This window comes from Mesocricetus auratus, unplaced genomic scaffold, assembly GCF_017639785.1.
Source record: "Mesocricetus auratus isolate SY011 unplaced genomic scaffold, BCM_Maur_2.0 Super-Scaffold_100009, whole genome shotgun sequence".
Lineage (NCBI taxonomy): Eukaryota > Metazoa > Chordata > Mammalia > Rodentia > Cricetidae > Mesocricetus > Mesocricetus auratus.
Genome location: NW_024429193.1, coordinates 17,326,964 through 17,339,834, shown reverse-complemented (window position 1 = coordinate 17,339,834; position 12,871 = coordinate 17,326,964). Strand labels below are relative to the sequence as shown.

Here is a 12,871-nt window from a genome sequence, read left to right as displayed (position 1 = left end):
CCTAACTGAGAAGCTCTTTTGTTATGCAGTCAGGTAAACTATCATTTATAACAGTGTGACCCAGAACATTTTTCCCATCTAGTAGTATCCTTTCACCTACGCAAACAGCAGCCAGACTAAAAAGTTTAAAAACAGGCAAACAAAAAAAGCAAAACCACGGATCCTTGCACACTATTCATGCCTTAAAGTTGAGGCACAGAAGATCATTGAAAGATTTGTATTTACTTCTACCAAGTATTGTTTTTCATCCCTAGTGCAGACCAACATTCACAGATCCTTAGGGCTCCCTGCTTGGGGAGCAAGACAAGCAATTAGCAGACTCTGAGATGGATTTATTTATTTTACTTTCTCTTGTCCTAAGCCAAGGTGAGCATTAAACATATGCTGCTCCCCAAAGCTTTTGACAGACCTGAGAACTGGCTTGTGCTTCTTGCCACAAGGATGGTGTCTTTAATTCACACTATTACCATTATCTCCAGGTAAAGCCCATACCATATTGGGCTACTACCACAGCATGGTGTGACCCCTCCCATTCTCCCTGATTTTTCCTTTCCATCCTTTCAGGGTATTCTTGTCAGAGGGGTGATTGTACATGTTGGATGGGAGGATAGGGAATAGAATATTGGTAAGGCCAAATGCCTGTTCTTTAAGGTTCCACTGCCTTCAACTTTAAGTAACAAAGGGGAAATTGCTTTATTGAACTTGGTTTGCATCTAGAAAGTTGTGTGTGTATGTGTGGAGAAAGCGCAAGATCTCAAAACAAAATATGCAGGAGGTGGGGTGGGGAAATGGCTCAGTGTCATAAGTGATTGCTACAAAAGCATGAAGGTGAGGGATGATACCCAGCTCCCACTTATAGGAATAGTGACACACCCATAATCCTATCACTGGGAAAGTAGAGACAGGAGGACCTCAAGGACCTGCCAGCGAGCCAGTCTGGACAGACTGACCAGCTTCAGTTTCAGAGAGATTTTGTCTCAGAAGAATAAGCTGTATAGAGGAGCAGTGAAGGAGACACCAAAAGAACCCTGTTAGCCTTCACATATGAGAGCACACACCCACAAAAGAGAATACCTACCAGACACCATGAAGCAAAGACAGAACATGAGTAGATTTCTCAAATAAATGAGAAGATCTCACACCACTCATTTTCTTATATGACACAGATGTGTTTTCTGTGTAAAAAGCACAGGGGAAATGTACTTCAGAACGAGTAGCAGCACTAATTATGCCCTGAATCTCATTCTGCAGACACTTATATATGTTTCTGTCTTACTGAACTCTGCATATTGTAATGAAACCCACTTTAAAGGTGGGTAAACTGAAGCTCAGGAAATCAAGTCTCCTCAGTGATGGAGGAGGGCTAAATACAAGCCAAGTTCACCTGACCCCAGAGCTCTTCCGCTTTCCAAGATGACACCCCCCTGTATACACCACAGGCTGGCCCTCCCTCCTCATTATCTTACATGTTGGATATACTCATCACTGCTCAACACAGACTTTCCCAGTCCCCATGTAATACAGATGGAACTTTTCCGAGAAGTCGCGGTGAGGACGTCAGGAGGTGACTGCCACTTAAGTCATTTGCAGCAGAATGGTGAACATGAGTTTTCTCCACTTGTCTTTCCCTCTGAGTCCTTTCAGTGCGTCCAGCACTGGGTGTGATTCCAGCTGGATGGCTCCCCAGCTGGTCATCTGCTGATGTGAGTTGTCTGATGGGAGGCGTGAACTTAATTACATGTGGCATAGTGAATGTGACAAATGGGGCCTTGTCATTAGTGAATGTGCTCTATGCAAAGCACAGACTGGCAGATGCATGGACTAAATGAGCCAGAGATGGGACAAACCATGTCTGACCAAGGAAGGTGAAGAGTTGCCGGACTGGACCAGGATTTCTTCCTCCACTACCTTCTAGAGCTCTGAAGAAAACACAAACACTCAATTCTCTCATGAATACAGTTTGTGTGGCTTATGTAAAAATGTGACCACTTTTATCTGTTTTTTAGAATGGTTTTTTTAAATCTCATTGAGACCAAAATATCATCATTTATCAGTTCTTATGGACAAGATGGTTTGAGATTTGAAGGTTAAGTTTTCCCCTATCTCTGTAATCAGTACCTGCCTGGTAGTTCCTTCAGGCAGCCAGCCAAAAGGAGAAGTCAGTTCAGAGAGTAATCAGTTCAGAAACCCAATGTGAAAGCGAATAGGAGTCTAGTTGTAAACTGTGGGGAGCCACAGGAAATTATGAACAGTTTAAGGACACAAGGATTGGCACTTCTTTTTAAAGAGTGATGTGGTAACTTGTGATGTGGTGTGCTGGGAGCAGGAACAGTACATCTTCATGGAGGTTCTGGGGTTGATGAGAATTGAGAATGGTAGATAGAGGAGTAAAAAGTGAGTTACTGCAGAACAAAGGTGTTTTTTTAAGTGGTCAGTGTTGAGGAGAAATACATAGGATGTGTTTAAGACACAAGGTCTGGGCACTGTCAGTGAAGGAGGACTGAACAGCCAATGGCTGGAGGGGAGAAGCTAGGTTTCTGAAGGAGATGTGCTCTGATGTGAGTAGGGTCTGATCTCAGACATAGACACAGAAATGAACTCTCAGCAGGAGATGGATTTCCCAGGCGAAAAGAAGCAGGGTGTATGGAGGCAATGGGAAGCATTCCAATCTTTCCAATGGAAAGATAAGGTGGTTGCATAGCTTACACAGGGGTAATGTATAATGGCTCCTCCCTGAGTATTTTTTAACTAAAGGATGAATATGTATAAGGAGAAATAAGCCATGGTATAAGAGAATTTTTAAATCACAGGTAAAGAGGTTTCCCAAATCAAGCATGTAATTGGCAGTGGTTGGAATGTAAGAAATGAGGAAGAACCATTTAAAAACTACTTGGGTATTGGTGGTCTTTAGCATCCTTCTGTTTATGAAATCCCCTACAGAACTAGTCCAAGGTGTGAGTTAGTGATGAGGCAATGAAACAACAGTTAAGAGTAGATAAAATCAGGTGGGTGGCAGGAATATCTGATCGTGGCTTAATGAAGCACACTTCCTGGGAGCAGATAATGAAGGAAGCCAGATGTGCTGTTGTGTCTAAAACCTTAATACTCACAAGGCTGAGACAGGCAATTCTGGAGTTCAGTGTCTACAGAAAGACTGTCTCACAAAGAGAAGGAGGGAAAGGGATAAAGAGAAAAGAAAGGCTTTGTTATGTTTTAAGATGCACATGAACAATATGCCTAGAAGGAGTCTGATTCCTTCCTGTCTACTCCCTCATAAGGAATATATTTCATGTCATAAACATCATAAGATAAAAGTAGCAATAAGCTAAAAAACCTATTTGTATTAATGATCCACAAGGGAAGTAGATTGTGGGGGGCCAAAGTATATGCTCAGAAAAATAATTCCACAAAGATATGATACAATGCTTAGCTGTTCTGACGTACTCTGGGGATATACTTTCCCTGTCTGTGAAAATAGCAACATGCCCTTCAGAGTGGCTTCCATATGTGTGTGTGTGTGTGTGTGTGTGTGTGTGTGTCTGTGTGTGTGTGTGTGTGTATGTGTGTGTATACTTTCTCAATTGAGCTTTTGATAGGAACCAAGTTGAATATTCCCTTGGAGCACATAGTGTAAGTATTTTCAAGTTGCCAGTTCTGTGTGAAGGTGCATACTTTAAAAGGTGGCTGAGCCTGGGCTAGGATTGTCACCCTAAAGGACCTGACAGAAAGGTGTGCATCCACAGAAGGCACCTTATGTCCACACAGAGGTTGATGAAGACAGATCCTTTCCAAAAAGTCCCCAAGCTTGTGGAAAGCAAGCCCATACACACCCGTGTGAAAGAAGAGGAATGATTTGCATGTGAAATCTCATGATGCCAATCATTAGCCCTATATGCTCAGGCAAGTGTGTTAATAGCGCTGGAGAGGGGTCGCATGAGCACCTTACCTTACAGGTGTGCATGGGCAGCTAATGCTGTTGCTCACTTGAGAGTTGTCTGTGATGCTGTTCTGTGTGCCCAGTCTTCTCACTGACAGGCAGTAGAGGCTGAAGGCAAATTTTCCTGACAGAAAAACTACCTTCTCCTCATGATCTTTGTCCTAGGGGTATGGAGACCTGTCCAGTTGTTAAGATGATTTGATCCTTGTTAGGTTTTTGTTTGTTTGCTTTTGAAACGGTTTAAGAATTCTGATCATTGAACTTTGCTGAGTTTCTACTTAATTGCTGCTTCTGTAGCTAATTTTTGTTCTGGGTTCATATCCCTGTCATCTGTAATTGACTGTTTGCTTGAGTAACTCAGATAGCTCACAGGACACAAATAGATTGGAGCCCTTCTCTACAAAATCATGTGTGAGGTTTTCATGTAGTTTCTACTAGTTGCATTCTAGGCACCCTCCTTTCATGTAAGTAATGGCTAGACACTTCTGACCCTTGGAAAGTGACCTCAGTTTCCACCACTTCCTTCATCCTGAAAGTCTTAACTTCTTTGTTTTTCATCCTATTATGAATTTCGACTTCATCATTTCCCTATTCATTTCATTTTTGCACCTCACTGAGTTAATAAATTCTTTTGACATCAAAAGCCCCTCCTACCCCCACCCTCATGTGGTTTCCCTCCTCCAAGAGCAGTGCCCATCAAGTCAGCATGCCAGGGCTATCCAACTGATGCTTCCTCAACTCAGCAAGGGTGTTCTTCCCCTCCCTTATGTTCCTGGGCAGTGAGAGCAAGCCCCCTCCTTCCCTTCTCCAAGCCCAGGCTTATGACATTACCCTGACAGATTATTGGAAACCTCAGATCTTTGCTAGGGCTACTTGAAATGGATCTACCTGAGGTCCCTCTCTGTAAATTTGACTGCTCACCTCTCAGAGTACGCTTGGAACTAAAGGTAGTTTATTTCTCTCCTGGTAAGAAAAGTAATATTAGGTAGCAATAAGGTCATTGCCAAAGGCAGATAGTGTAATATTAATCATGACAAAATGAAAGCAAAGCTTCACCTATGCTGTATAGGGGGAAATTAGACAAAAGGAAGAAGACAAACTATGTTAAGAGAAAATGAAAACAAAAGTGGTAGAAGGGGTAGCATTGAAGTCTTTAAGCTATTGCCAGAAACGTTATGATTCCAAACATAAGTACATCCCCAACATGTCTAGGAAGCCCTAGGTTTAATAAAAGAAACATACTATGCAGGATATTAAAGCCCAGAAGTAAGCAGAGCTCATTTGAGGCTTCCACGTGGGAGGATAAAAGGAAAGGACAGAAATTGGTGATATCCAGGTACAACCGCAGAGGAAGGAAGAAGCAGTGAGAGCCTGAGATTCTTAAGGCCAATAAAGACCAGATTGTAGGTTTTAGGGATGGTGATGACTGGCAACTCTAAAGTCTTTGTGTTTGGCTTCATTTATGAAACTGTATGATAGCTGTCATTGTTGTGTCAGTCCTGATAGAAATCACCAGTGTTTAAGTCAGACAGGCATGATATACATTAGCATCAATTTTGTGTTAGTTTTCTGAGCTGAAGTTCCCAAGGTATTTCAAAGAGGGTCAGGTGACATCTACACAGTTTTAGTAAAGGACCACTAAACATGGGGAAACTGAGTCTTTCACAATGAGGTGCAGCCCTGCCTATCATTTCTTTCAGATACAGACATCTTTATCTTCCAAGACAACTGTAGACAAGCACGCTTGAAAACAGCTAAGCACATCAATTATCATAATAAATCAATGAAGAATTATCTTCTAACAATGTTAAAAATAATAAAAGCTGCCATCATTCATTCATCTCTGTTCATTAATTTAGCATTAGATGAGGGTAGAGCATAGATATTTACTAACCTCTAGATGATGTGATAAATAATACATAAACTATAGGTAACAACAAGAGACAAATCAATTTCAGGTAGCCACTGCAATTACGGAAGAATTTGAGATGTCCTTTTAAATGTCCACATGAATAAGACAGAAGGATGTCACTGAGATGTGCATTTTAATGGGTTTATATTTGGTTGAGCTAAATAACTCAAAGGTATTGATGTTTGATGAGAGAGAAGTTTCAAGTGATGACCTTGGAAAGGTCTCATTTTTGTTACAATGTTGCCAGTGACTATAGGGAATACAAAAAAGGCAGACATATCTATTTTATGAAGGATAGGAGACTATGGGAGGTAAAAATATTTGGAAGAATGGCATAGCATTTAGAACTATATATTGAATCTAATAAATCAAAATTAAAATTTTTAATATGTCTAGGTCAAAATCCATCTAACAAACACAAAACTATATAGACTTGATATAACCTAAAAACATTTAAGTTAGGAATATTTGATGGATCAGCTTTAACAAATGACCTAGCTTCCAATGGTGTTCATTGCCTCCTTTAATGAAAGAAATTTTTCAATAATAATTTCTCCATCTCCCCTCTTAACTAGTATCTGGCACTTAATATTTATAAGCTATTACTTGATTGAGAATAATCCAATGCAATGATTTGTGGTTTATGGCTATATCTATATAATCTAAGTAAAAATAATAGCAATACACTTAAGTTTTAGGTTAATTTCAGGATGCCCAATTTAACGAGACACCAAATCATTGGAAACTTCCATGTGAACTTGAGGAAAGAAACGTAAGGAGATAAGTGGAATCCTTGCTTGTGAGATGACATTTAAAAAGTTGGGAATGTTCTTTAAGGGAAAAGATATCAAAATAATCTCCAAATACATGATACAAAGTGGCCTAGTTAGCAGGCCAAGGACATACGGAAAGAATTGTCTAGAAGGTAGACTGTGTTCATTCTAGTTGATTATAATATGAGTTGAGAAGAAATAAATGAGATCTAAACAATTGACCATAAATTTGAATACGTCTAAGACACTAACCACTTGTCAGTTGTGTTGTCATCAACCTCTTGTTCTGGGGAGAAAGGTATTGATGACACTCCTAAAGTTCCATGGGCTTGTGACTGCTGCAGCCATGATCTTGTGATAGTCTACTTGAGAGCTCTTAAGATGCATGCCTTCACTCTATTCACAAAACAGCCCTTGTGTGTTGTGAGACAGATGAGCACGCTCAGGACTTTGGAATGATTTCTTTGCATACTAATTGGCAGTTTAGACTAATTAGTTCATTTGTTTGTTGTTTAGTAAAGTAAATTTAACAGGTTGACAGAGTTTAGGAAAGGAAGGAAAGAGGGAGGGAAGGAGAAAGGAAGGGGAGAGAGTGGGAGAAAGAAACAGTTTGTATCTTTGAGTCCCTTCTGACCAGATTTTTTGCATGTGAAACACATAAGTGATGTGATCTCATTTTAACTTGCTATAGAAATGCCATTCCATATTCTTTCTGCTCACATCTGAAAGAATGAATCTGCTATACTAGCCTGAATTATGCCTGAAAGTCATTTGGACTAAGTTTAGCTGTAGGGTGTCCTCATTCTGAAGTGAGTTTTTTGAAGTATTTTTCGAGTTAGGCCCTGAAAACACTAAAGTATTTAAAACACTGTGAGACCAGTGGCGAGAGTTATCAGAAAAGCTGCTTATGTAACTTCATACGGATTTTGTTCTTTCTCATTCCATCCTGAAAGTATCAGAGCACGAATTCAGAGAACACTATCCAAGGCAGCCCTGTGTCTGAGGACAGGATCAAAGAGATGCCGGTGAATGCATTGCTGTCAGAAAGACCTCCCGTCTTACAAGATGAAAGCCCATCTATAGAGAACATGGCTTCCATTTATTTCTGTCTTACCCTCCTACCCCCAAGTGTTATGAGGAAGTGATTTGAACTGTTTATCCAACTTTAGATCTCAGTGATTACACAGTGCATTGGTACTATGGAAATGTCACAGGTATGGTTCTCTGCTCTCCCTGCAGGCCCCCCATGGAAGACTCTCAGACCCTACTGACCCCTGTGGTGAGCTGTGGGCCTCCTGGAGCTCTGCTGACACGCCCTGTCATCCTCACTCTGCATCACTGTGCAGACCCCAACACTGAGGACTGGAAGATTCAACTCAAGAACCAGACAGTGCAGGGAGAGTGGGAGGTGAGTAAGAGTCTGTGGGAGAAACATGGCACCCGCGGCCATCTTTGGGGTAAGTAGGGGAGACCTTTATTTCTAAAGTAAAGCACGATAGCCTTTTAGCTCACACTCAAAATGAGAGACAGAAGGTCAAATATTCTGACTGATGGGCAAAAGGAAGGGCATGTTCAAAATCAGAAATGAGATGACAAGAAGTCCCAGGGGAGTCACTGTTAGGGGAATGGCACCACATGTTGAGGAAAGGGTGGGGGATCATCAGAACTTACATCAGAACTCTCAATTTAGCATCTGCCTCTCAAGAATATCTTTATCAAATATATATGTAAATGATAGTATAAATGTGTATTTATATAAAATTTACATATGCAAAATGTGAAGTTACAATATGATTACTTATGGTATTTTTAGCAAAAAAGATTATAAAGATATACATGAAAGTTTAAGACTATAATATTTTAGGAAAACTGATTTAACAGCAATGTAGGATATTCTGAGATTAGCTAGATTTTTTCCTTTCTATGAACATTGACTACACTTGACCATATGAGGGAATCATTCCTTATCAGAGCCCCTCAAGACTAGTGTTGAATTTGGGGTTGTCCTTTAATTAAAGTCTTTAAATATACTTAAATTGGCCTAACTTTAATCTCATTTAAGCTTTAAAGTATCAAAAAAAAACTAAAGCCCTATCTTAAGTGTCTGCAAGATTTTCTGCTTAATGCCTTTTCCATTTCTGGGACTGAATGATGCTAACAATGATACAGTGATGAACTCATTAGTAGACAGAAGTTTCTGTTCCACCTGGTCCAACAGCCATTCAGTCCCAAAGAAACACACACAGGCTTATATTAATTATGAAATGTTTGTCTTGTTGCTCAGTCTTATTACTAACCAGCTCTTGCAAGTTAAATTAGCCCATGGCTTGGTACCTTTTCTCAGTGATCCACTCTCATCTTGCTTCCTCTGCTTCTGACTGGCAACCCCATTTCTACCTTTTTCTCTTCCCAGAATTCTCCTAGTCTGGTGGCCCTGCGTATACTTCTTGCCTATACTGGCCAATCACCATTTTATTAAACCAATATGAGTGACAAATCTTTACAGCGAGGAAGAAAAGTACAAGTGACATTCTCATGCAAACTCTCTCAAAGCAGGCCTGGGTCATGGTGCACACTGTTGTCCAAAGCCTCCAGACTTCTTAAACCATTCCTACCAGTTCCTTCTTTGCCCAGTATCCTGGGGCCTAGAATAAACTTAGAGAACTTGAGATGCTTTCTCCTCAATGTAAGACTCCTTTATATTCACTTCAAACTACTAATCCATTGATATTAAAACATAGCTCATAACATCTCAGATGATGTCATATGGCCTAGCCAATAAGCTATTGCCTGGGGAGGCTGCTACAATCATATCTTTATCCAGACCTAGAGATTAAATTTCATTCACTCATTTTTTGTTTTTTGTGTTTTTTTTCAGTAATTGTCACATAGCATGAGAAAAACCTACTGGGACACAGTAGAGAGCATTGTAGAAATGACTCCTGCTCTGTGGGGAGAAAATGCCCTAATTCAGAAACTGAATTTGTAGTCATGCATGTGTTTTCTTTCCCACACATGGAATTTTCTTCTCAATCTGAATCACTTAAAAGTGGGGAGAACATATAAAAATCACAATGTGTACTTACCTGTGGCAAATCATGTCTCTGGGGACCCTGGCCTTGCCATCCCATTGTCTGATTTCATGGGGCACAGTACTCTTAACCCAGCCACATGCTCTACTGCCCAGTCTCCAGTGCCTCTTGTCACCTTACACCCTGCCAACTGTCCTGGGAGCACGTGGGATGCTGACCCTTGGCTTAATGACCTGACCCGCTCTCTTCATTAATATCTGACTTAAGTCATTTGAATAAATCAAAATATGGTTGAATTAGCAATTACTTTTGCCAAAATCATCACTTCTACTTCTTTCTTACCAAATATTTTGTCTAAATTAAGAATAATTTCAATTATTACATGGAAAAATATCGAAGAATTATAGAAAAGGCAGTATGTACTTCCCACAGCTCACCTTGTGGAGACTCTCAGGGCTGAGATTATTTATAGGAAACTATACCATTCTGAGGAATTATCTGTAGTGTTAGTTTTGAAAGAAAAATAGAGTAATATTATATAAAGCCTTAATTCCTTAATCCCTCTAATTATTTTTAAATATAGATTCTTGGGAAAAAATTGATATGCTATGGTAGCACTTCAATGTTTTGTACTTTTCAATTAAATGCGATATTGAAAGGTTACAACAACCATTTATCAGAAGCAGTTAATAAATACAGGTATACTGAACTGAAAGGAATAATTTGTTACTGTCTTTTGGATGTTCATGTAGATTTCAGGACATTTATGCAAATAATCACATGAGTATATCGACAATGAAAGAAAGAGAACTGATAATGGGGAATGAAAACAGGCACTACAGAGTTGGAGAAAGATGAATCAGAACTGCTTTATCTATCACCGTCCATGGTAATTGGCATGTGTCCTTGATAGCTTAACCATGACCCCTTCCCTCTCATTCCCAGGATGTGGTGGTGGTAGGAGAGGAAAACTTCACCACCCCCTGTTACATTCAGTTGGATGCAGAGGCTTGCCATATTCTCACGGAGAACCTCAGCACCTATGCCCTGGTTGGGCAGTCCACCACCAAAGCAGCAGCCAAGCGCCTGAAACTGGCCATCTTTGGGCCCCTTTGCTGTTCTTCCCTGGAGTACAGCATTAGAGTCTACTGCCTGGATGACACACAGGATGCTCTAAAGGTAAGTGACTCCCACCTGACTTGTCCTCTTTACCCTTACCTACAAGCTAAGGTTTGAAGTGACCTTGCACACCTGGAGGTGGTTCTGGGCAGGTGTGCAAACACAAGCAATGAGTCCCAGAGGAAGCATTAACACAAATAGATATATCTCAGAGGCCATACTGATAGATAAGCTGTTTTCTCTGTGCTGATTTTCCCCAAGGGCTACTTTTGTTTACCTTATTTGAGCTCTTTTAATGAAAAATGTAGAAGAATTTGGCAACGAAACCCATGGATGGTAAATAATCTGCTTCCATGTTTATCTCAGCTGCGTTCTTCCTATAAAAGAAATTGGCATAATTGCTCATACTGTATGTTCCTCTTGTGTACTACTTCATTTATATGCTTTCCCATTCTTTTTACGAGAGCTGTGAGGGAGAGGGTTAGCATTTGACAACAGGCTGCTGTTTTGCAGAATAAATGAGCTTAATTCCTGGTGTGATTATTGCCATTCGTTTTATCCCATTTGAAGCTTTAAGGGATATAATAAGTGCCTGTGAAGAAGTTATGATCTAGAAGGAGGAATAAAGGAAGTACGACAGGGTTGAGGAGATAAGCCAGAATGTGATGAATGTCACTGCTGATACTACCCTCTGTGAGAGTTCAGGGAGAAGAGCTACATAGTATTTTAAGGAAATCTGAACAAGAGCTACCATCTGAGACTTGTCATAATGGAAGGTAGGGTTTTAAGCAGCATTGGTAGGGAAAAACATCCAAGATATCTAGATACAGATAACAGGGAGAAGACACACAAAAGCGAATGGTAATTGGTGTCTTTAGGCAGATCTACTCTACCAGTAAACTCATAAGATGGGTCTCAGCTGACAATAAGAGTCTATGGAGTCTACAAAGGTGTAAATGGAGGCAAGCCATGATTGGAAATGTCCATACGACCCATGACTCTGACTTCCTGGACAGAGTTAAATTATTAAGGAGATTGTGTTGGAGCTGTGATGGTGCCAGGGGAATGAAAGGAAGGAGACAGGGACGTTAAGGTCCCCAGCAAGTCGCATGGTGACTGCCACTAAAGTAGTGGAAGAAGATCAAACTTCTGTCTCTAACAATGGCAAAGGTACAGTAGGTGGCTTTGTTACTTTGTCAATCCAAGCGACTATGACAAATACCATGAACTAGGTAACTAAGTGTAGACACTTTTCCTCGTTGTGCTGGAGGGTGGAAACCCAATGTAAGGATGTCAGCAAGGTTGGGCTCAGGTAAGGACTCCATAGGTTTCAGACAGCCATTCTCTTGCTGTGTCTTCATGTGGTAGACAGATGGCTGGAAAAGTCTGTGGAGTCTCATTTATAATGGCACTTATCTCATTTAGGAAAACCCTACCTTCATCACCTAATTACCTTCCAGAGGTCCAGTCTTAAAACTCTGACTTTGTAGATTAGGTTAATCAGCTATTAATTTTGGATGACACAAATAGTTGTTGGCAATAGTGCTTTCTCCTATAGACTAGTAAATTAGGGGGGGTTAATCTGACATCCAAAGATATCCAAGGGACAATTAAATATATAAATGTGGCTTTATCTCTGTCAAGCTCTATTTCCTTCCCTTTTTGACCTTCCTTAGCTTTTGATATCTTTCTTCTACTGCTTAATACTATAAGACCAACTTCAAAATGAACACAAAATCAGATTATTCATTATTTATCTCAATTTATCTCATTCTTTAACAATAAACTATACACCATAAACATATATAATTATTGTGTGGGGCAACAGTTTTAAAATAACATACTTTGATTTTCTTAACAGACAAGAATCCCAAAGTAGTGATTCAGGAATCAATGATATCATGTTGATATTATTCAACTAAGGTTATAGGGGAAAATATCCAAAGATAACAGAGGAAAAGATAAAAATAATTATTATTGCTGAGTTCTTCTATATAACAGGCAAAGTTCTGCATATTTTTATTAATTTATTAAATTTTTATAATAGTGCCATATGGTATCATTATTTCTACTTGACAGATGTGGACCCCAAAGGTCA

General features: G+C 39.9%; 1 protein-coding gene across 2 annotated transcripts in view; it reads left to right on the top strand.

Annotated features, from left to right (window-relative positions):
- The window catches only part of Unc5c (unc-5 netrin receptor C), a 359,028-nt gene that overhangs the window by 317,027 nt on the left and 29,130 nt on the right, over window positions 1-12,871 (top strand). For both annotated transcript variants that reach the window (XM_040751709.1, XM_040751708.1), the window contains 2 exons: window positions 7,862-8,030; window positions 10,600-10,833. In XM_040751709.1, coding sequence (XP_040607643.1) covers window positions 7,862-8,030; window positions 10,600-10,833 — 403 coding nt within the window. The remainder of the gene's footprint in view (window positions 1-7,861; window positions 8,031-10,599; window positions 10,834-12,871) is intronic.